The sequence below is a fragment of the Equus przewalskii genome, chromosome 15, assembly GCF_037783145.1.
Source record: "Equus przewalskii isolate Varuska chromosome 15, EquPr2, whole genome shotgun sequence".
Classification (NCBI taxonomy): domain Eukaryota; kingdom Metazoa; phylum Chordata; class Mammalia; order Perissodactyla; family Equidae; genus Equus; species Equus przewalskii.
The window spans coordinates 73,027,223-73,052,677 of NC_091845.1; the positions used below are offsets into that span (position 1 = coordinate 73,027,223).

General features: G+C 39.8%; 1 protein-coding gene across 1 annotated transcript in view; it reads left to right on the top strand.

Annotated features, from left to right (window-relative positions):
• The window catches only part of PCCB (propionyl-CoA carboxylase subunit beta), a 73,813-nt gene that overhangs the window by 22,279 nt on the left and 26,079 nt on the right, over positions 1-25,455 (top strand). Inside the window, exons 7-9 of the mRNA XM_008536059.2 lie at positions 16,290-16,398; positions 20,035-20,155; positions 22,210-22,291. Coding sequence (XP_008534281.2) covers positions 16,290-16,398; positions 20,035-20,155; positions 22,210-22,291 — 312 coding nt within the window. The remainder of the gene's footprint in view (positions 1-16,289; positions 16,399-20,034; positions 20,156-22,209; positions 22,292-25,455) is intronic.

Consider the following 25,455-nt stretch of genomic DNA (forward strand, 5'->3'; position numbering starts at 1 on the left):
TTTGGCTTCGTCCTCTCGGTGGCAAAACCTTCTCCACTGAGACCTCTCAGACCCCTTTCTAAGGTCATCAGTGACTTCTATATCACTATGAATGCTCTTTAACTCTCATTTTCCTCAATCTTTGAGCAACTTTCTCTTTTCTTGGCTTCCATGATGCCACACTCTGGCATCTCTGGCATTGTCTCTCACATCTCTGACCTTACTTTCTTGGTTTCCTTTGCCATTTCATCCTGTTCCACTCACTCTAGATGCTAGTCTAGTTGATTCTAAACTGCTTTCTCTCTTTTATTTTCCAGCTCTGTTGAGATATAATTGACATATAACATTTGTAAGTTTAAGGTGTACGTGTATCAACGACTTGGTACACTTATATTGCAAAATAATTACCACCATAGCCTTAGTTGCTAACCCCTCCAACATGTCGCATTTTCTTTTTTGTGATGGGAACATTTAAGATCTACTCTTAGCAACTTTCAAGTATTTAATACAGTATTGTTAACTATTACCGCCACGTTGTACGTTATATCTCCAGAATTTATTCTGAAAGTTTGTACCCTTTGACCAATGTCTCTGCCCTTCCCTGACGTCCCAGCCCCTGGTAACCACTATTCTACTGTCTGTTTCTATGAGTTCAGCTTTTTTAGATTCTATATATAAGTGAGATCATACAGTATTTGTCTTCCTCTGACTTTTTTCACTTAGCCTAACGCCCTCAAGGTCTATCTGTGTTATTGCAAATGGCAAGATTTCCTTCTTTCTCATGGCTGAATAATATATTCTGTTATGTGTGTGTATTCATGTATGTGTCACATTTTCTTTAGCCATATGGATATGGATTTCCAATGGAATAGTATTTCATTGTGTGTGTATATATCACATTTTCTTTATCCATTCATCCATTGATGGACACTTAGGTTGTTTCCATATTTTAGCTATTGTGGCTAAAGCTGCAATGAACATGGGAGTTCAGATATCTCTTCAAAGTCCTGAATTCATTTCCTTCAGATATATACCCAGAAGTGGGATTGCTGGATCATATGGTAGTTCTATTTTTAGTTTTTTGAGGAATCTCCGTACTGTTTTCCATTGTGGCCATATCAATTTACATTCCTACCAACAGTGCACAAGGTACCCTTTTCTGTACATCCTCACCACTTTGCAGAAATGTGTGTTCAGTTCCTCTGCCTATTCTTTAAGATCAGGTTGCTGTGCAGAAGCTTTTTAGTTTGATGTAGTCCCACTTGTTTATTTTTGCTTTTGTTGTGTGTGCTTTTGGTGTCATATCCATATAATTGTTCCCAAGACCACTGTCAAGGAGCATTTCCACTATATTTTTTTCTAGTTTTATGGTTTTAGGTCTTTAAATCTTTAATCCATTTTGAGTCAAGTTTTGTGAGTGATAGAAGATATGGGTCCAATTTCTTTCTTCTGCATGTGGTTATCCAGTTTTCCCAACACTATTTGTTGAAGAGACTATCTTTTCCCCATTGAATATTCTTGGCCCCCTTATCAAATATTAGTTGACTGTATATGCAAGTGTTTATTTCTGGGCTCTTGATTCTGTTCCATTGGTCTGTATGTCTATTTTTATGCCAGTGCTGTACTGTTTTGATTACTGTAGCTTTGTAGTATAGTTTGAAATCAGAAAGTATGGTGCCTCCAGCTTTGTTCTTCTTTCTCAGGGTTTCTTTGGCTATTTGGGGTCTTTTGTGATTTCATACAAATCTTAGACTTTTTTTCTATTTCTGTCAAAAATGACATTGGAATTTTGGTAGGAGTTACATTGAATCTGTAGATGGCTTTGGGTAGTATGGACATTTTAACAAGATTAATTCTGATCCATGAAGATGGGATCTCTTTGCATTTATTTGTGTCTTCTTCATTGTCTTTCATTAAAGTCTTATAGTTTTCAGTGTACAGATCTTTTACCTCCTTGGTTAAATTTACTCCTAAGTATTTTATTATGTTTGCTATTGTGAATGTACTGGTGTTCTTTATTTCTTTTTCAGATATTTTGTTGTTAGTGTATAGAAATGCAACAGATTTCTGTATGTTGATGTTTGTATGCTTTTTTTTAATTCTGTTTTCATCCTAGGCAATCCCATCTTCCACTTGCAGAACTTTAGTTAATATCTACATATTGGTGCCACCTCCTCTTTCTTATCCTCTGCAGCTAAACAAGTCTTAACCATTCTACATCTTAAATATTCCATGTGTTTAATGAGAGTGCAATAAAAATGCCAAGTTTCTTTTTTAAAGGACTAGACAGAGTAACTATATAAAGTTCATATGGGGGGAAAAACACTGTGTAAGAATAAACAGTCCATGAAAGAGGTATAATGAAGGGCTAGCCCTGCCAGGTGATAAAATACACTATGAAGCTGAAACAACTAAAACTGTTTAATCGACTTGTAAATAAATAGAAAGACCAAGGGAACAGAACAGAATTGAGAAATAGATCTAAATATATTTGCACATGTAGCTTATCAGGAAAAGACTATTGTTCTGTTAGGATCACCAATAATGTCAACTTTTTGTATCAAAGACACTGACTCCTGTGTCACTAAATCCAGTTGACATTTCTCAATCCTTATCTTACCTGACCTTTTGGCAGCATTTGACCTGGCTGATCACTCCTTCCTCTCTGGGACATCAGGATACCAGACTCGCTTGTTTTTCCTCTTGTGGCTCTCCTCTCAATCCCATGGTCTCAAGACTTTAAATATCCATCTATATGGACAACTGTCAAATCTATTTCTTCAGGTTGGAACACTCCTAAACTCTAGGATTATACGTTCAACTGCCTACCAACATTGCTGTTTAGACTTTTATGGGTATCTCAAACTTGATAAGTCTTGATCTCTTCCAAGCCTCTTTTACTGTCTTCCACATCTCAATAAATGGCAAGTCCAGTGGCTCAGGTCAAAAACATTGACACTCTTTTGACTCAGCTTTTTCTGTCACATCCCAAATTCAATCAGTCAGAAGTCATATGTGCTCTGCTTCAGAAGGTAATGTAAAATATAATCAAATTGCTATATACTGCTGTACACTGCTATCATTTTGGTTAAAGCACCTTGCCTGGATTATTGCGGAATCATTCTAACTGGGCTCTCTGCTTCTGTTTCTGCCTCCTTCCTGTGAATTTTTAAATTGTTAATGTTTTTAATTGTTTAATGTAATACATCCTCAGGGGAGTACATAAAATGTGTTCAGTTTAGCAATTGTTATAAAGTACAAATCCATATAAATAACACCCAGATCAAGAAATGGCCTTCTGGAGCCCTGCCACCATTACTTTCTTGATCGTTATTGCCTCCTTCCATTCTGCCTAGAATTATTATCTCAGTTTTGATGGTAATTTTGTAAAAAAAATTTTTCATTTGCTTTCCTTTACAGTTTAAAGGTTTAATTATACCTCACTAAGCAACGTGGTTTAGTGTTCCTCTTTTGACCTTTAATGTAAAGTGAAATCATATAATGTGCATTGTTTTGTGCATGGCTGGGACTTATGTTTTTAAGATTTGTCCGTGTTCTTTATAAATGTAGTTCATTAATTTTAATAGCTGTGTAGTAAATTATCTTAATGTACACGTCCATTTTATTGTTGATTGACATTTGTGTTTCAAGATTTTTGCCGTTGCAAACGATGCTGATATAAGCATTCTTATACATGTATCTTGGTGCACACAAGTTTCGGTTTCTCAAGGTATGGGCAGTGGTAGGCCATAGGATATACATATCTTCAGATTTTCTAGGTAATGCCTAACTATTGACTAAAGAGGTTGCAGCAATTTACACTTCTACTAACAGTGTGTGAGAATTTCTCTTGTTCCACTTCCTTGCCAGCACATTTTTTTTTAAAGATTGGCACCTGAGCTAACAACTGTTGCCAATCTTCTTCTTTTTTTTCCCTCCTCTTTCTTCTCCCCAAAGTCCTCTAGTACAGTTTTATGTTCTAGTTGTGAGTGCCTCTGTTTGTGCTATGTGGGACGCCGCCCCAGCATGGCTTGATGAGTGGTGCCATGTCCGTGCCTAGGATCTGAACCAGCAAAACCCTGGGCTACTGAAACGGAGCGCATGAACTTAACCACTCGGCCATGGGGCCAGCCCCTTGCCAGCACTTTTATTAACATAATGTAATTATTCCAGTTTGCACGTAGTGTCATCTCTCATTGTGGGTTTAATTTGCGTTTCCATGACTGAGGTTGAGCACCTTTTCATGTTTCTTCTTTTGTGCCATGCCTGTTCATCTGTTTTGCTCATTTAAAAAAAATCGAGGTTTTTGGGGTTTTTTTCTTACTAATTTTCAGGAGTTATTTGTATGTTCTAGATATAAGTTCTTTATCAATTATATATGCTGCCCCTGTCTTCTACCACTCTGTGACTTGCATTTTTCCTTCTCTTAATGCCATCCTTTGAACAGTTTTTAAAAAATCTTTTTATTTTGAAATTTAAAATTTACAGAATTCTTAACCATTTGAGAGTGGGTTGTATGTATCATATCCCTTTACTCTTTAATGCCTCAGTATATAATTCTTAAGAACTAGGATGTTTTCTTACATAACCAGTTATTAAATTCAAGGAGTTAACACTGATACAATACTTTCTAAATAATTGTGGTAAAATATACATAAAATTTACCATTTTAACCATTTTTAAGTTACAGTTCTATGGCATTAGGTACATTCACATTTTTGTGGAACTGTCATCACCATCTATCTCCACAATGTTTCAGCTACCCTGACTTTTCAGTACTCTTTAAAATGGCTCTGTGCTCATTAAACACTAACTCTTCATTCCCCCTACTTCCAGCCCCTTTCTGTCTCTATGAATTTGTGGACTCATACAATATTTGTCCATTTGTGACTGGCTTATTTCAATTAGCACAGTGTCTTCAAGGTTCATCCATGTTGTAGCATGTGTCAGAATTGCCTTCATTTTTAAGGCTTCATTTTTAAGGTGGTTTTTATGTTTGGGCTATTGTGAATAATATTGGAGTAAACATTGGTGCACAAGGATCTGTTTCAATCCCTGTTTTCAGTTCTTTCAGGCATACACCTAAGAGTGAAATTACTGGGTCGTACAGTAATTTTGTTTAATTTTTTGAAGAAACATCATACTGTTTTTCACAGTGGTCGCACCGCTTTACATTCCCATTTAGCAGTGCACAAAGGTTCAATTACTCTTTATCCTTGCCAGTACTTATTTTCTATTTTTTTGGTACTAGCCATCCTAATGGGTATGAAGTGGTATCTCATTTTGGTTTGCATTTATATTTCTCTGATTACTGATGATTGAGTGCTTTTCATATTCTTACGGGCCATTTGTATATCCTCTTTGGAGAAATGTCTATTCAAGTCTTCTGTCCGTTTTTGAATTGTTTTTTGTTGTTGTTGAGTTGTAGGAGTTTTTTAAAAATTATTTTATTGAGGTCATAATGGTTTATAATATTGTGAAATTTTAGGTGTATATTATTTATCAGTTTCTGTATAGATGGCATCATGCTCACCACCAACAGTATAATTTTTATCCATCACCATATGTATATATGTGCCCCTTTACCCCTTTTGTCCACCCTCCAACCCCCTTTCCCTCTGGCAACCACTAATCTGTTCTCTTGGTCTGTGTGTTTTTTTATCTTCTACATATGAGTGAAATCATGCGATGTTTCTCTTTCTCTGTCTGGCTCATTTCACTTAACATAATACCCTGAAAGTCCATCCATGTTGTTGCACATGGGACGATTTTCTCTCTTTTTATGGCTGGGTAGTATTCCATTGTAGATATATACCATATCTTCTTTATCCATTCATCAGTTGATGGGCACATGGGTTGCTTCCACATCTTGGCTAATGTGAATAATGCTGCAATGAACATAGGGTGCATAAGTCTCTTTGAATTGTTGACTTCAAGTTCTTTGGATAAGTACCCAGTAGTGGGATGGCTACATCATACAGTATTTTTATTTTTAATCTTTTGAGAACTCTCCATACTGTTTTCCATAGTGGCTACACCAGTTTGCATTCCCACCAGCAGTGTATGAGGGTTCTGTCTTCTCCACATCCTCACCAACATTTATTTTTTTCTCTTGGTAATTATAGCCATTCTGACAGGTAAAAGGTGCTATCTCATTGTAGTTTTGTTTTTTTTTAAAGATTTTATTTTTTTCCTTTTTCTCCCCAAAGCCCCCCGGTACATAGTTGTATATTCTTAGTTGTGGGTCCTTCTAGTTGTGGCATATGGGACCACGCCTCAGCATGGCCTGATGAGCGGCGGCATGTCTGTGCCCAGGATTCAAACCAGTGAAACCCTGGGCCACCACAGCGGAGCGTGCGAACTTAACCACTCAGCCACGGGGCTGGCCCCTCATTGTAGTTTTGATTTGCATTTCCCTAATGACTAGTGATGTTGAACATCTTTTCTTGTGCCTGTTGGCCGTCTGTATATGTTCTTTGGAAAAATGTCTGTTCATATCCTCTGCCCGTTTTTTGATCGGGTTGTTTATTTTTTGGTTGTTGAGTTGTATGAGTTCTTTATATATTTTGGGAATTAATCCCTATATGATTTGCAAATATTTTCTCCCAGTTGGTGGTTGTCTTTTTGTTTTGATCCTGGTTTCTTTTGCCTTGCAGAGCTCTTTAGTCTGATGTAGTCCCATTTATTTTTTCGTTTTCCATGCCTGAGTAGATCATGGTATTTGAAAAGATGCTGCTAATGCTGATGTCAAAGAGTGTACTGCCTATATTTTCTTCTAGGAGTTTTATAGTTTCAAGTCTTACCTTCAAGTCTTTGATCCATTTTGAGTTAGTTTTTATATGTGGTGTAAGATAATGGTGTATTTTCATTGTTTTGCATGTGGCCATCCAGTTTTCCCAGCACCATTTGTTAAAGAAACTTTCCTTTCTCCATTATATGTTCTTGGCTCCTTTGTTGAAGATTAACTGTCTGTAGATGTGTAGTTTTATTTCTTGGCCTTCAGTTCTATTCCATTGATCTGTGTGCTTGTTTTTTTTTTTTGAGGAAGATTAGCCCTGAGCTAACATCTGCTGCCAATCCTCCTCTTTTTGCTGAGGAATACTGGCCCTGAGCTAACATCCGTGCTCATCTTCTTCTACTTTATATGTGGGACGCCTACCACAGCATGGCTTGCCAGGTGGTGCCATGTCCACACCCGGGATCTGAACTGACGAGCCCTGGGCTGTTGAAGTGGAACGTGTGCACTTAACTGCTAAGCCACCGGGCCAGTCCCTGTGTGCCTGTTTTTGTGCTAGTACCATGCTGCTTTGATTTCTCTGGCTTTGTAGTATATTTTGAAGTCAGGGATTGTGATGCCTCCAGCTTTCTTCTTTTTTTCTCATGATTCCTTTGGCTATTCAGAGTCTTTTGTTGTTCCATATAAATTTTAGGATTCTTTGTTCTATTTCCATGAAGAATGTCATTGGGATTCTGATTGGGATTGCACTGAATCTGTAGATTGCTTTAGGAAATACGGACATTTTAACTATGTTTATTGCTGTATTCGATTTGCCAATATTTTGTTGAGGATTTTTGTATCTATGTTCATCAGCGATATCGGCCTTTAATTTTCATTCTTTGTGTTGTCCTTGTCTGGTTTTGGGTTCAGGGTAATGTTAGCCTCATAGAAAGAGCTAGGAAACATTCCATCTTCCTCAGTTTTTTATAATAGTTTGAGAAGGATAGGTATTAAATCTTCTTTGAATATTTGGTAGAATTCTCCAGAGTAGCCATCTGATCCTGGACTTTTGTTTTTGGGAAGGTTTTTGATTGCTGTTTAAATCTCTTTACTTGTGATTGGTCTATTCAGATTCTCTATTTCTTCTTGATTGAGTTTTTGGAGGTCGTATGAGTCTAAGAATTTATCCATTTCTTCTAGATTATCCACTTTGTTGACGTATAGTTTTTCATATAATTCTCTTTTTTCTGTGGTATCTATTGTAATTTCTTCTCTTTCATTTCTAATTTGTTTGAGCCTTCTCTCTTTTTTTCTTAGTGAGTCTGGCTGAGGCTTTGTAAATTTTGTTTATCTTCTCAAAGAACCAGCTCTTAATTTCACTGATCCTTTCTACTGTTTTTTTTTTTTTTTGGTTTCTATTTCATTTATTTCTGCTCTAATTTTTGTTATTTCCCTCCTTCTGCCGACTCGGGCTTTGTTTATTCTTCTTTTTCTAGTTCTGTTAGGTATAGTTTAAGATTACTTATTTGAGATTTTTCTTGTTTGTTGAGGTGGGCCTGTATTGCTATGAGTTTCCCTCTTGGAACCACTTTTGCTGCATCCGTCAGAATTGCTATGATGTATTTTCATTTTCATTTGTCTCCAGGTATTTTTTGATTTCCCTTTGACTTCTTCATTTATCTGGTGGTTGTTTTGTAGTGTTTTGTTTAGTCTCCAAATATTTGTAACCTTCTCAGCTTTTTTCTTGTAGTTGATTTCTAGTTTCATAGCATTGTGGTTGGAAGAGATGCTTGACATGATTTCAGTCTTCTTAAATTTATTGAGGCTTGCCGTGTTTCCCAACATTTGGTCTGTCTTTGAGAGTGTTCCGTCTGCACTTGAGAAGAATGTGTATTCTGATGTTTTTGGTTGGAATGTTCTATATATCTATCTATCTATCTATCTATTAAGTCCTTCTTGTCTAGTTTTTCATATAATTCTATTATTTCCTTGTTGGCTTTCTGTCTGGATGATGTATCCAGTGATGTAAGTGGTGTGTTGAGGTCCCCCAGTAGTATTGTATTGCTGTTAACTTTTCCTTTTAGATTTGTTAATAGTTGCTTTATATACTTCGATGCTCCTGTGTTAGGTGCATATATATTCATAAGTGTTATGTCTTCTTGGTGGAATGTCCCTTTTATCATTATATCTTTTTCTCTCATTGTGTTTTTTATCTTGATGTCTGCTTTGTCTGATATAAGTATGGCAACACCTGCTTTCTTTTGTTTGCCATTAGCTTGGAGTATCATCTTCCATCCCTTCGCTCTGAGGCTTTGTTTGTCTTTGGAGCTGAGATGTGTGTTCTGGGGGCACCATATTGTTGGGTCTTGTTTTTTAATCCATCTGGCAACTCTGTGTGTTTTGATTGGAAAATTCAATCGATTTACATTTAGAATGACTATTGATATATGAGGGCTTAATAGTGCCATTTTGTCTCTTATTTTCTGGTTGTTCTATATTTCTCTTTGTTCTCCTCCCATGTATTTCTGACTGCCATTTCAGTTTGGTAATTTTCTATGATGCTTTTCTCAGTTTTCTTTTTATTTATCATTTGTATCTCTGTTCTGTCTTTTTGTTTAGTGGTTACCATGAGGTTTGTATAAAAGATCTTGTAGATGAGACAGTCATTTTTTTTAGATTTTTTTTGTTTTCCTTTTTCTCCCAAAGCCCCCGAGTACATAGTTGTGTATTTTCAGTTGTGGGTCCTTCTAGTTGTGGGAGGGGAGGGACACCCTCTTCTTTGTGAACCTGCTGTGCACTCACTGGTGGCCTGCCTGGGCTGCTGAGCCTGGTGAGGGCACCCACGTGATGGCTGACCTGCCTCATTGTGGAGTGCTTTTGCGGGCCAGGATGCAACCCTGAAAGCAAAAGCGTTCTCATGGAGGCCCACCTGCTCCCCCACCTACTCCCAGAGTCACACACTAGCTGCTGCGTGTGGCCCTGTGACCTAGATCACTGCTTCTGGGGAGGGAAAGGAGATCTGTTCACCTCTTTCCACTACTTCCTGGGGATCCAGTATCCCCATCCTCAGACCTATGGCTGTGTCCTGTGGTGCTGCGTGAGTGTTCTTTGTTAGTTAATGAATGTCCTTTTGGTTGTATCTTAAGAGGAGAGACTAAGGGAACAGCTCTCTCTGCCATGATGCTGATGTCACTTGGCAAAAATTTCTGGAAATTTAGAAATGCTGCTCTGGAAACCCTGCTAAGTCAATTGAGTGGAGTCAAAAAACAAGGATTCCAAGTCAAACAGAATCTGTGTGTGAAGGATTGTCTGCAGGCTGGGGGAAGATTCCTGGTTTCTGGTAGGGGAAATACCTCCTTTCTCCTAGGAGTTGTTTATAAAATCTGTATATTAACCACTTCTTGGTTAGGCATACCTCATTGTATTGTGCTTTGCAGATATTGTGTTTTTTACAAGACCCTCCACGAGCAAAAGTATTACAACTTACTGAAGGCTCAGATGATTAACATTTTTTAGCAATAAGGTATTTTTAATGTATATTGTGTTTTTAGACACTGCTGTGTTGCATACTTAATAGACTACAGTATAGTGTAAACATAACTTTTGTATTCACTGGGAAACCAAAAAAATTCATGTGACTAATTTTCTTGCAGTGATCTGGAACCAAAATGGCAGTATCTCTGAGGTGCACCTATATATGATTTGCAGATATTTTCTCTCATTCTGTGGGCTGCCTTTTTATTCTGTTCATGGTGTCCTTTGCACAGAAGATTTTAATTTTGATGAAGGCCAGTGTATTTCTTTTTTTTGCCTCTGCTTTTGTTGTCATTTCCAAGAAATTTTGCCAAATTCAATGTCATGAGACTTCCCCTACGTTTTCTTCTAAGAGTTAAGCTCTTATGTTTAGAACTTTGGTCCATTTTGTTAATTTTTCTATACAGTGTAATGTAAGGTCCAACTTCATGTTTTTGCATGTGATACGTAGTTTTCCTAGCACCATTTGTTGAAAACACTGTTCTTTCTCCACTGAATGGTCTAGGTATCGTTGTTGAAAATCATTTGAGCATATATGTGAGGGTTTATTACTGGGCTTTCTATTATTTTCCATTGGTCTATATGTCTATCTTTATGCCAGTACCAAAGTGTTTTGATTTCTACAGCTTTGTAGTAGGTTTTGAGATCAGAAAGTGTGAGACTTCCTATTTTGTTCTTCTTTTTCAAGATTGTCTTGGCTATACAGAATCCCTTGAGATTCCATATCAATTTTACAATGGATTTTTCTATTTTTGCAAAAAACGTCCTTGAGATTTTTATAGGGACGACATGGAATCCATATGTTGCTTTTGGTAGTGTTGACATTTTAACAGTATTGTCTTTTGATCCGTGAACAGATATCTTTCCATTTATCTGTGTCTTCCTTAATTTCTTTCAGTGATGTTTTATAATTTTCAATGTGCAAGTCTTTTACTTCCTTGGTTAAGTTATTCCTAAGTACTTTATTCTTTTAGAAGCTATTGGAAATGGAATTGTTTTTGTAATATCCTTTTCAGATTGTATATTGTTAATGTATAATAATGCAACTGATTTTTGTGTCCTGATTTTGTATCCTGAAACTTTGCTGAATTCCTTTATTAAACTTTTTTTTGTAGAATCTTTAGAGTTTTCTGCATATAAGATCATGTCATCTGTAAACATAATTGTACTTCTTCCTTTCTGATTTTAGATGCCTTTTCTTTTTCTTGCTTAATTGCTCTGTCCAGGACTTCAGTACTCTGTTGAATAGAAGTGACAGAAGCGGGCATCCTTGTCTTGTACCTGATCTTAGAGGAAAAGCTTTCAGTCTTTCACCATTGAGTATGATGTTAGCTGTGGGCTTATCAAATATAATCTTTATCATGTTGAGGTGATCTTCTATTTCTATTTTTTTGAATATTATTATGAAATGGTATTGCATTTTGTCAAAAGCTTTGTCTGCATCAATTGAGATGATCATGTGATTTTTTTTTCCCTGTGGTTCCTTTAATATGGCATTTTACATCAATATTTGTGTGTTGAACCATCCTTGCGTTTCAGGAGAAAAGTTCACTTGGTCTTGGTGTATAATTCTTCTAAAATATTGTTGACTAGATTTGCTAGTATTTTGTTGAGTATCTTTGCATCAATATTTATATGAGATATTGACTTGTAGTTTTCTTGTAGTGTCTTTGTCTGGCTTTGGTATTAAGATAATTATGGACTTCATAGAATGAGTTAGGAAATGTTCATTCCTCTTAAATTTTTTTGGTAAGTTTGAGAAAGATTGGTGTTTAATCATTCTTGAAATGTTTGATAGAATTCACCTGTGAAGCTTTTGATCTTGGGCTTTTCTTTGGGAGATTTTTGACTACTGATTCAGTCTCCTTACTAGTTATAGGTCTGTTCAGATTTTCCATTTTTTCATGATTCAGTCTTAGTAGATTGTGTGTTTCTAGGAATTTGTCCATTTCATCTAGGTTATCCAATTTGTTGGTGTAGAATTGTTCATAGTACTCTTATAATCCTTTTTATTTTCATAATGTTGATAGCAATATCCTTATTTTCATTTTTGGTTTTAGTAATTTGAGTCTGTCTTATTAGTCCATCTAGCTAAAGATTTTTCAATTTTGTTGATCTTTTTGAAGAATCAACTTTTGGTGTCACTGATTTTTCTCTATTGTATTTCTCTTTTTCATTTATCTCTGCTCTGATCTTTCTTTCCTTCTGCCTGCTAGCTTTGGGTTTAGTTCTTTCTTCATTTTTTTAGTTCCTTACAGTGTAAAGTTAGGTTATTTGAGACCTTTATTCTTTCCTAGTCTAAGTGTTTACAGCTATAAATTTCCCTTTTAGCACTGCTTTCACTGCATCCCATAAGTTTTTGTCTCATTTTCGTTTGTTTCAAGATTTTCTAATTTCCCTTGACTTCTTTGTCCCATTCGTTGTTTGAGTGCGATATTTAATTTCCACATATTTGTGAATTTTCCAGTTTTCCTTCTGTTTGCTTCTAGTTTGAATCCATTGTGATTCTAGCAGATAGTTTGTATATTCCAATCTTTTAAAATTTATGGAGACTTGCTTTACATATGCCTAACATATAGGCTGTTCTTCATTGCTTTTTTTTAAAGATTTTATTTTTCCTTTTTCTCCCAAAGGCCCCCAGGTACATAGTTGTATGTTTTTTAGTTGTGGGTCCTTCCAGTTGTGGCATGTGGGATGCCGTGTCAGCATGGCCTGATGAGCAGTGCCATGTCCACGCCCAGGATTCGAACTGGCGAAACCCTGGGCACTGAAGTGGAGTGCGCGAACCCAACCACTTGGCCATGGGGCTGTCCCCTCTATTCATTACTTTTGTCTACTCTACCATCCAGATTCCAGTTTGGTCAGTTGTCTCACTAATGTCTTTTATAGCATTTTCTTTTTCCAGTACAGGATCCATTTCAGGATCACATATTGCATTTAGTTGTCACATCTCTTAATCCTGAACAATTCCTCAGGCTTACTTTGTCATGACATTGACATTTTTGAAGGCTATGGAATGAATTATTTTATAGATTTTTCCTCAATTTAGGTTTATCTGATATTTCCTCATGATTAGTCTCAGATTAGATATCCTAGCCTGTCTCCTACACAAGTGATGTTGTATTCTGCTCAGATTATCACATCTAGAGACAAGCGATGTTCCTTTGCCCCTCATTGGCGATACTAACTTGATCAGTAGTCAAGGTGTTGTCTGGTTTCTCCACTATGTATTTACTGTTTTTCCCTTTGTAACTGATAACTACTCATTGGGGAGATACTTTGAGACCATGCAAGCATGCTACTCTGCATTACACTTTTTCTCAATTTAACATCTATTGATGATTCTTGTCCAAACCATTGTTTATAAAATTATTTTCCTACTCCACCACCTGCTTCATAACAGTTGACATTCTACTCTAAGGAAGAACCCTGCTTTCCTGGGTATTTGTTAATTTGATTGATTTATTATTAATCATATAATAGATTCATGGATTTCCTGTTTTACTCAATGTTTATACTCCATTACTGTCATTTTTTATTTTGATGCTCAAATTGTCCTTAACTTAGCCAGTGGGAATCCCTTTAACCTGGCTTCTGTGCCCTGTTGATACAAGAACCAATGTCAAATGTATACTTTATGGATAGTATGTTTTAGTTTTTGAACTTTTTCCTACCCCGAGCTCATGAAGATAGTTTCTGTTTTCTAAAAGCTTTATTATTTTGCCTTTTACGTTTACATCTATAATCCCATTGGGATTGATCTTTGCTCATAATATGAAATAGAGGTAGTTTCATTTTTTTCAGTATGGATACCTAGTTGACCTAGAGCCTATTATTGAAAAGAACATCGTTTCTTGCTCTGTAATGCCACATGTATCATGTATTGAGTGTCCATATATCAAGAGTTTTTACTGAGCTCTTTTGGTCTGTTTTATCTCTGTGTCAGTACAATGCTATCTCAGTTACAATGGTTTTATGACAAATGCTGATATCTGGTACAGTAAGTTTTCCCTCTTTATTCTTCTTCAAGTGGTATGGGGTATTCTTGGCCCTTTGCATTTTCACATTCTTTTACAACTTTATTGGGATATGATTGTGTGATGAACCACACATATTTAAGTTGTATAATTTGAGTTTTAACACATGTATACCGTCATGAAGCCATGACCACAGTCAAGATAATAAACATAGCTATCATCTCCAGGAGTTTCCTCATGTATGTTTGTAATCCATGCTTCCCTAACTCTCACCCCTGTCTTTAGATAACCATTCATCTGCTTTCTATCACAATAGATTAATTTGAATTCTCTAGAGCATTATATGAATAGAAACATACAAAATGATATTTTGTATGTACACAATGCATACAAAAGGTATGTATTTTTTGGGGGATAGCTGGCTTCTTTCACTTAGGATAACTATTTTGAGATTTAGCTGTTGATAGACATTGAGTTATTGCCAGTTTTTGGCTGTTACAAATAATGCTATTATGAACATTTGTTTATGAGTCTTTGTGTGGAGTGGGGAAGAAAGACCTGTCTATCTAGCTAGACCTTTCTAGCAAGAATCCAAACCAAGGAGCAAATCAGTAAAGACTGATACAATATACATAATAGTTTAAGGACTGATTTCCTTTGTATGAAAAATTTCCTTAGTCTAAAAGAACAACTGTCCAGTAGAAAAACGGGCAAAGAACATGAACAATGTTGAATGGAACATGAACCAAGCTGACTGTAAGAAGATATTTATTTCAGAATTGCTTGTTATAGCAAAATACTGGAAGCAACCTAAGTGACGATCAGTAGGTGACAGTTAAATTATTATGATACATATCCTATACTGACATGGGATGACCTTCAAGAAGTTTCAGAACAGTGTGTATAGGACACTATGCTAGCAAGAAAATAAGAAGGCAAATGTATATATTAATGCTCATACATGCAGGGATATCGCTGCAAAGAGACGAGACTGACAGTGGTTGCCTTTAGGGAGGGAAATTGGAGGACTGGAAATAAGGGATGGCATATTTAGAGACGTACTTTCCACCATATCCCCTATTCTTCCATGTAAATTTTCTTTTTTTTTTTTTTTTTTTTTTGCCTTGAGCTAACATCTGCTGCCAGTCTTCCTCGTTTTTGTATGTGAGCTGCAGCCACAGCATGGCCACTGACAGATGAGTGGTGTGGGTCTGTGCCCAGAAACTGAACCCGGGCCACTGAAGGGGAGCATGCTGAACTTAACCACTGGGCCACTGGGGCTGGCCTGTGTATAAATTTTTTTTTTTTTAAGATTTTAATTTTTTTCCTTTTTCTCCCCACAGCCCCCCAGTACATAGTTGTATATTCTTAGTTGTGGGTCCTTCTAGTTGTGGCATGTGGGACGCTGCCTCAGCGTGGTTTGATGAGCAGTGTCATGTCCGCGCCCAGGATTCGAACCAACAAAACACTGGGCCGCCTGCAGCGGAGAACACGAACTTAACCACTCGGCCATGGGGCCAGCCCGCTGTGTATAAATTTTTTATAATATGCCTTTGTTATCTTTAAATTAGAAACTAAAAATTAAAAGCATGTCACCCTTTCACAACACCAAAGCATTGATTATTTTTGTCTCTGAGTGGCTTCACTTAAAGTGGCCAGTTAATTTTAGGAAGTTACATATTCTTTCAGTGCTTTGGTTTCTTTGTCCATAAGTGGGGGTGGTAATAGAACCTAGGCTTTAACGACACAATTCCAAGTGCTTAGAAAAATGCTTAGAAGTGCTTAGAAAAATGTTTGATGCACAACAAGCTCTGAATAGGGGCCACCTGTTATGCTGTTCTACAGTTGAATAAACCTGAAATGTTAGCCACACTGCAAGTCATTCTGCTGAGATAGAGCCATGGAATGAGTGAGGAAGGAAAAACTTGAGTCATTAGTTTGGATAGGCCTCTATGATCTGTGTCTTAATCTGGTTCTGCTGCCGCATCACTTCCTTATCTGTCTTCTCAGCTTGTGAACTCTAAGGCTCCATCTAGCTCTGGTGCTCTGAGCTTGACTCTTCTGGAATTCTGTGATTTCAGGACACCTCATACCTGTTCATCACTGGCCCTGATGTTGTGAAGTCTGTCACCAATGAGGATGTTACCCAGGAGGAGCTTGGTGGTGCCAGGACCCACACCACCATGTCAGGTTAGAGGCCTCAAGGCTCACCTTGCTGTTTTCAAACACTGAGGAGAGGGCTTTGCCAAGAGAGAATGGTGACAGTCTTTTAAAAGTATGACTTAATTGGCAGAATTTGAGAAGACTGTAGTATATAGTGTATTGACTATAGATATAGTGATCAAGGTGGATTTAGTATCTCAAATTTAAGACAAATAACTAATGCTTTGATATTCTTTAAAATTCTTAAGCTAATTGGAATGATGTTGTGAGAGTTATTATGTATTTATATATGTATAGTTGAACCTTTAAAAATAATTTATTGTGAGCTTTTTTTACTTCAGAGTTGGGCTGTGTCTTAGAGAAGATGGTGTTTTACCCATCAGTTGCCAGTGGTCAAGTACAGTTGTATTGAGATGGTCGTGGGCCACATGTTCATGAACTCGGTCATACTTCTTCACTTCTTTGAGGTTACATGCCACACATGCTGAGTTTAAAATGTATAAAGCTCATTCTGTGCTTTGGCATTGAAACAAAAAGTGGGAGCAGGGCATGAATCTGATATTAAGACATATTGTCATTGGAATAATGATTGGAATTCCAAATTTTTTTAGAAAAAGACACCATGTTGTGAAAGGATTTCCTACCATACAGCAATCAGTGTAACTGAAGGTGGAAGAAATTGCCTCTTTGAAAGACTTCAAGCAGTGAGAGGCTGATGTGACTGATTTCTGTGCCATATTGTACATGTTGTGAGGCGTTGGGTCATCATTTAGTTGTCAGTGTTTTTTTCTTAGTGTACATAGAGACACACATAGAGAGGTGTGTCTTACTGTCAGTTAAGTCTTGGATTTGTTGAAATAATGTTTTTTGTTTTTTTTTAAAAAGAGGTCTTGATCTCCTCCTGCTCACAGAAATTGTGCCTCCCTCATCTCAGGTTGGCGTCAGCTTTGTCTCATTTCTTTCCTTCACCCATCAGCTCTGTTCGGCTTCATCTCCAACACAGACCTAGAATCGGAACACCTCTCATTGTGGACTCCCCTGCAGCCTGTCATCACACCCTTGTCACAGGGCTTAGTTGCAGCAGTTTTTCTTTCTTACTGGGACATAAAATAATGTTGTGTTTTGTTGGTGTTTTCAATTTGATGAAATATGCTCTTTATTTTTCCTGATATCAATAGTATTATTTACATGTTTGTGGTAGACAATTTAGAAGATACAGGAATAAAAATCACTAGGGATTCCATCATCCATAGATAATCACCACTCATTTTAGGGTTATTCCTCTGTAGTCTTTTCACGTGGATGGATGTGAGTACACACATGTATACTCAAACATAGGCGCATAAGACTTTTCTGTAGCCTGTTTTTTCACTTAACGCCTTAGAGGAATTGAATGTCTGCCCATGACCTTATATTTTATTCTGCATAATTTTAGTTTTATGGGCAGCATTTGGCATTCTTTCTGGGCCTGAGGCTCTGGCATGGGCCGTGTCTGATGTGCTTAGCTCTGGATCCTCAGAGCAAGACCCGAAAGGTGCTCTATACATATTTTTCTTTTCTTTTTCTTTTGGTAACAACTTCATTGAGATATAGTTCACATACTGTACACAAGAAATACCTGTTCAAAGTATACACAATTCGGTGGTTTTAATATACTTAGCATTGTTCAGTCATCACTGCAGTCACTTTCAGAACATTTCCATCACCTAAAAAGAAACCCTGTATCCATTAGCATTTGCTCCCTGTTTCCCCCTAAATACTTCAGCACTAGGCAGTCACTAATTTCCTTTTTTTTTTGGTGAGAAAGATTGACCGTGAACTAACATCCATTGCCAGTCTTCCTCTATATTGTATGTGGGACATCACCACAGCGTAGCTTGATGAGTGATGTGTAGGTCCATGCCTGGCATCTCAACCCGCAAACCCTAGGCTCTGAAGTGGAGCGCACAACCTTAACCACTATGCCACTGGGCTGCCCCCCACTAATTTACTTTTTGTTTCTATGGATTTGCCTATTCTGGATGTATATGGAATGGACATAAATGCAATCATACAATATGTGGTCTTTTCTGACATATTTCTTCCACTTAGCATAATATTTTTAAGGTTCGTTCATGTTGTAGCATGAGTCAGTACTTTTATTCCTTTTTATCACTGGATAACATTTCACTGTATGGGTAAACATAATTTTGTTTGTTGATAGTTTAATAAACATTTAGGTTGTTTCTGCTTTTTGGCAACACAAATATGCAACTATAACCATTCATGTACGAGTTTTTGTGTGGATGTATGTTTTCGTTTCTCTTGGTTATATATCTAGGAGGGGGATTTCTGGGTCAAATAGTAACTCTGCCTAACTTTTTGAGGAGCTTCCAGACTGTCCTCAAGTGGTTGTACCAATTTGTAAATATTTCTTGAGTGCAAGAATTCTGTTGTGTTGAACATGCTTTTTATTCATTGAACAAATGTTCATTGAGTGCCTGTGTCTCAAGCATTGTTCCGTGTGCTAGGGAGACATCTGTGAAAGAGACAAAGATCTCTGCCTATGTGGGGCTTATATTCTAGTGGAAGAGATAGTAAGCAATAAACCTTTATAAGTAAATACGTTATATAGTGTGTTAGAAGGTAATAATATACACCATGGAAAAAGTAGAACAGGGTGAAGGGGTTGGGTTGTTGCAATTTTAAATAGGGTGGTAAGGGTAGGCCTCACTATGAGGGTAACAATTGAAGGAGTTTAATTGCATGGATGTCTAGGGGAGAAGCATTGCAGGCAGAGGGAATAGCTTATGCAAAGGCCCTGAGGAAGGAGAGTGCTCAGTGAATAGCAAAGAGGATGGTTGGAGTAGAGACATAACACTGTCTGACTTACAGAGCTCTGTTTGGCTGCTGTGTGAACATACCATAGGGGCGATGGTAGAAGTGAATAGTCTGGTAGGGTGAACTGAGAGTTTCTGGCCCTACTTTCTCTGTCATGTCCACGGCCTTGTTTGGCTGTTGTGTGATTTCAGAGTGTTCTTGAGGAATGATGGCTTGATTCCTCACCAGGGCCAGGTAGCTCCCCTCATTGCCTCCCACTGTTGCTGAGTCCCATGACATGTGCCAGCCATTACGCTTATTTAAAAATTTTTTCTCCAGCTTTATTGAGAGATAACTGACATATAATCAGGCATTATTCTTGATGGGGGACGACAGTGGTAAGACATGCATGGTCTACCCTGTTGGAGCTGATGTTCTAGGGAAGATGCAGGCAGTAAACAGGGACGTAAACAGGTACTGCAGGGAAAAGTGTGTGAAGAGAACTCCCACATGGTACAGGGGTGGCAAGTGAGGCGTGTGGGGAAGAGTGTGTTTCTAGAAAAGGGCCAGGGAAAGCACCCTTCTGAGTAGGTGACGTTAGAGCAAGGACCTGAATAAAGAAAGGAGTGACTTTTGCAGAGGTGTGGATACAGAGCAGGGAGAACAGGCTTCATGAACTGCAGATGAGCCTGAAGGTGTGTGGTGTGTGGTGTGTGGTACCCAGTCCTCAGTGGAGGAGAGGGGTGGACAGAGCTGTCGGCACAGTCTGCTGCAGCATGGCCCAGCAGGGCGGGTGGGCATGATGCAGCGTCTTTGGGCTGGCAGTCTTTGCCCTGGCCTTTTATATCCTCCCTGTTTTCTCAGGCGTGGCCCACAGAGCTTTTGAAAATGATGTTGACGCCCTGTGTAATCTCCGGGAGTTCTTCAACTACCTGCCCCTCAGCAGTCAGGACCCAGCTCCCATCCGCGAGTGCCAAGATCCCAGGTGAGTTGTAGGTCAAAGCACCTTCTTTCATTTACAGGATGGCTTGCTCTCTGTCCCCCTGCACTTGCAGGACCTCCAGGGTCTGCCCTGTTGGGCAGCTTCGAGTAGACTGTGGAGTGGAGTTCACGTGGCTCGCAGATGCGGGCATGGTGGTGGCACGTCTGGGTATAGGAGCAAAGAAAGATGATTTTATTCACTTTTTTCCTCTCTGTAATATCTGATTGGTAGCTTGGGAGTAAAGAGTGGCAAAAAAGTTGATTTCCAAGAGACTGTGTATTTGTCCAGAATTGGAGATGGAAGTCTTTTTTGTGTTATGATGTGAAATAAATAAGTAGGAAACGGTGCAGACAGCATGCACTTTAGGAAATGTGCTTATGCACACCTGCCTGTGGCTAGAGGCTGGGGTAGTCTGGGGAAGGGTGTGTTGTTGGCCACCTAGTGAAGGCCTCCTTTCCTTCTTGCTCTTGGGGCCTCTGCCTGATGTGGGGGGTACCTCTGGGTAAGCGAGAGGCCCAGCCGGGGAACTCTTGCTCCAGATGTCTGTGCTTGCTTCTCCATTTTGTTTCCTCTCAGATTTTGAAGCAGTTGACCTGGACTTTCTTCTGCATAGGGGGTTTGGACTCTTACCCTCGGGAAGAAGCCATTTTCAGACATTGCCCTGTGGGTGGACCTGGGTTCTCACCTATGGGGCCCTGTTTGGGCGGGGGATGCTCTGAAGAGTCGTGTCCCCAGGGCCCCATCCTGTCTGCCTCTGCCCCACTCCTCAGGGGACACAACCAGTGGCCCATAATATGTAGTCGTGAAAGAGGGTGGTCACAAAGCCTAGAGGCAGTGGGCACAGCCTCCTTTTCTGAGCATCTATACTATTTGGGGTACTTGAAAGGTTTTGGACATTATTTGAAAGTGTTATGGCCCAGGGGCCCAGAAATGTCTGAATAACCTGCTTTGTCCCAGTCGTATCTCCTCTCTGTGTGATCCGAGGGGAGCTGTCTGCTTATGTGTAGGCAGCAGAAGAAAAGTAAGGAAGGATTTTATTATTACGTGAGGTGCCCCAGTGCAGAGCTCTCTGGGAAGCTGAGCTTGATGGGGCATGAGGCTCCACCCAAGGCCAAACCTCCGCCTGCCCACATGGACAGGAAGGTCTGAGAGCCTGTTGGAGAACGACGTGTTGCTGAGTCCTCCTGTGGTGTGGGAGTGGGCCCTGGCTTGGGCTTCCTCCTCAGCCACACAGACATAGGAGGAGCAGAGAGCCGTGAGCCTGTGTGCTGGCCTAGTGCTCAGTGATTCTGCCCACCAGGGGCCTGCAGTTTTGCTTTGAAAGGAGCTCTAGCGGGTTTACCTCCCAACAGGGAACGTGAACCCATAGCAGTTTCAGCGGACCTCTGACTTTGCATTTCCTATTCCTTGTTCTTTTATTTTTGATGTCTCAAGAAGTTAGACTAGGGGCTGGCCCCGTGGCCGAGTGGTTAACATGTGCTCTGCTTTGGTGGCCCAGGGTTTCGCCAGTTCAAATCCTGGGCTCAGACCTAGCACCGCTCATCAGGCCATGCTGAGGTGGCATCCCACATGCCACAACTAGAAGGACCTACAACTAGAATATACAACTATGTACTGGGGGTCTTTGGGGAGAAGAAGAAGAAAAAAAAGAAGATTGGCAACAGATGTTAGCTCAGGGCCAATCTTAAAAAAAAAAAGTTAGACTGGGACCTCCCAGGACAGTGTCTCGTTCACTGCAGTGCTCTTTAATGCTCCACACAGTACCTAGAATGTAGGAGGTATTCAAAGAGGATAAATGAAGAATCACATTCAAGGGAATAAGCTCATTTTCTCCTCTAAATGAAAACAAAGATCTTTTGGGTTAATAGCAAGCTCAAGTTCAGTTTAATATGGTGGTAACAAAGGAATGCATCTTTGGGGACTCCTTTGCAAGCCCAGCAGGGACAGAATCAGCCCAGCCCCCATAATGTGTCTCCCCCATTTCCTCCCCCACCCCCCACCCATGGAAAGTAACTGGCTCTTCTGGTATTGATTATTTCTACTTTTTCTCTCCAAAGTGACCGTCTGGTTCCTGAGCTTGACACAATTGTCCCTTTGGAATCTACCAAAGCCTACGACATGGTGGACATCATACACTCTGTAAGTGCTGCATCTTGCCTGTGCTTGCTTGGCCGTGTCCATGGTCACTCTGCTTTGGTTTAGTGAGGACGTCTTGGACCCACAGGCCTTAACATCAGGCAACACAGGCAGAGCATGGGTGGGCACGGGACCAGGGACCACCGAGTAGTGTGTTCTGGGAAGAGCTAGTGGCTGTAGCCACTCTAGTGGCTCAGATGGACTTGAGGGCTGGAGCGGGGAGGAGCCAGTTGGGTCAGCAGAGCTCAGGGGTCTTTGAGGTGCATTCTGAGGTGCATAGAGAAGGGCCCGTGTCCCCAGAGTCTAGAATTGAGGCCAGGCTGACTGTTAGGTACCTTTGTTTGGAGGCTTGTACTCAGAGGGCATCTTGTCTTTATAGAGAAAGGAGAGTATACAAGGTGTATCCTAGGACAAAATCGAGGGCTGCGTGTGTGTGGTTAGGGTTGGGGAAGACAGGAGTCATTTGTACCTTTTTCTTGGTGTAGCAGATGCCTGGGTCATTAAATAAAGGAGGACAGTGTTGGGGCAACCTGGGGGCATCTGTTGATGGCCACTGTCTCCCTTCCACTTGCATATGTACACTCTGCTCTCGGCAGCCTTTGCTTAATGGAACAGAGGTGGCTCCATGGGCACAGCCTCTCCCAGAGCCCTGGCTCTCCCGGTGACCTTTTCCTTGTCCTCCAGTACTCTGGGGAGCCAGCATGAGTCAGCAGTCATGACCAGCCTCTGCCCCTCCTCATTGCTGGATTCTGTAGCCTCATGAGCACCTTTTGAGCTGTGAAGACTAGACCCTTCTACCAGCATGCCCTCCCCTGACCTCAGCCTTTAGTCCTCTTTACACCCTCACAGTTGTCCCTGTTCCTCTCTCACCACCTCTGCTCCTTGACTCTCCAGCCCTCAGTCTTCCCATTCCTCTGGAGCCAGCAGCCCCACCTTGGACTCTGTCATTCTGCCAGGTATTAATGGCCAGGCGCTGTTCTCAGTGCTGACGCTATATGACAGCATGATGGACAAAATCCCTGTCTCAGGGACCTCACATTTGGGTGAGAGATACAGAGAACAAAGCATACATGGCATGGGTAGTTTTAGGTCCAAAAACTGTTGTAAAGAAGGCAACGTAGGGCCTCCATCGTCAGCACTCCTGATGCTCCTTTTGTCCTACAGAACCCTGTCCCTGGTTCAGGGCTTCAGCTTTCCATGCAAATGCTACCTGTGGGGCCCGAAGCTGCTGGAAGAAAGCCCCACGAGCCCATCTCCAACCTTAGCTGGGCCCCCAGTGAGCCCCTCTGGCCTCTGGCTTGAGTATGTGCTGGGGGCCTCCCCTCAGCACCTGTGCTTATCCTCTTCACCTTTCCTCAGGCCTGATCCAACCGCTTACTTCCTTTTCCACTCCCCACTTTGATCAGATGATGTGGGCGTTTCCTTCATGGAGAATGCTGAGACCATCAGGTTTCTCCCTCCCTGGAGATGACCATTTCTCCATCTCCACTGTCCTCCCATGTCTCCCCAGGCTCCAAGAATGACGTACCTCAACCTGGGCCCTTGACTCCATTCCTCCCCATCGAAGGTCTTTCTGTCTTCCTTTTTTTTTTTTAAAAGATTGGCACCTGAGCTAACAACTGTTGCCAATCTTCTTCTTTCTTTTTTTTCCCTGCTTTTTCTCCCCAAGTCCCCCCAGTACATAGTTGTATGTTTTAGCTGTGGGTCCTTCTAGCTGTGGCATGTGGGACGCCACCTCAGCATAGCCTGACGAGCGATGCCATGTCCACGCCCAGGATTCGAACCAGGGAAACCCTGGGCCACCGAAGCAGAGCGCACGAACTTAACCACTCGGCCACGGTCTTGCTTTCTTGATTGGTTTTTATAAATCTCTAACTACTACTCCCTCTCTTAACTCCTTCCTTCACACAATAAATAACTTTACACAATAAATGTGTGTGAACATGTATAGATTTCTTGTCTGCTTAAAAAAAAAAATCTTAACCCATATCTCTGTTGAACTGTTGTCCAAATTCTTTTCTTCCTTTTCATTCAAACTCCTCTTGTCTCTTTTTCCTTTTCTCTCCACCAGAGTCTGACTTCTGGTCTTCTGCCTCTGTTGAATGACACACCTCCAAATGACCTCTCTTATTGCTAAATCCAAGGGACTAAGGTCATTAAAAAAGCATAGTTACAGAGGTAACCATTATAAAAAAAACCAAAAACACCTTCCTAAGTACCAAAAAGTTATAGGAAAAACTATAGAAAAGACCAAATAAAATGCATCATGTAGAGAAAGAAAAGGCTCCTTGGTGCTCTCTTCCGGTCACTGTTCCCCCCAAACCACTGATGGAAACCGCTGTGCTGAGTTTTAACAGCATGAATTAGTTGTTCTTGTTTCTGTGTGTTATGTAAGTCATAGCATCTATGTCTTCCGTATGTGGCTTCTTCCATTATTATGTTTGTGACCTATGTCCATATTGGTCTTGTTCATCTCTTTAGTCTTATGTATGAACAGACCAGTTTATCTATTGTTTATGGGCATTTGGGTACTTTCCACTCCAGGGCTATTACAAATAGTTCTGATATGAACGTTCTAGGATGTGATTTTGGTAAATAAAGTACACATTCCAATTGGATTCATGCCTAGGAGTGAAAGTACCCTGTCATAGGTTATGCACACATTCAGCGTTAGTAGATACTGCCAATGGGTTTTTCCAAGGAATTATGCCATTTGCACTCCCACCAGCAGCATTTGAGCCTTCCAGTTCCTTCACATTCTTGCCAGCACTTGGCCAGCACCATGCTCTTTTAATTACTGACTTTATGGTATGCTTTCACATCTGGTAGGGATAGTTCCTCGTGATTATTCTTCTTGCAGAATGTTCTTGGCTAGTGCTGTGTATTTTTCCATATGAACTTTTGAGTCAGTTTGTCTTGTTTTAGGCTAGGCAGATGTGGAAGTAGGGAATCCTCTTGTTTTTATTGAGATCCTGTTAAATTTATGAACTTATTTGGGAGAATTGACATCCTTATGAATCTGAAATAAATCTAAAAACATAGTTCATACTTTGATTTGTTAAAGTAGACTTTTTTTTCCCCTTGAGGATTGTTTTAAAGTTTTCCTTGTATAGGTTGTTCACATTTCTTAAGTTTATTCCTGAGTGTCTTATCTTTTTATTGTAAAT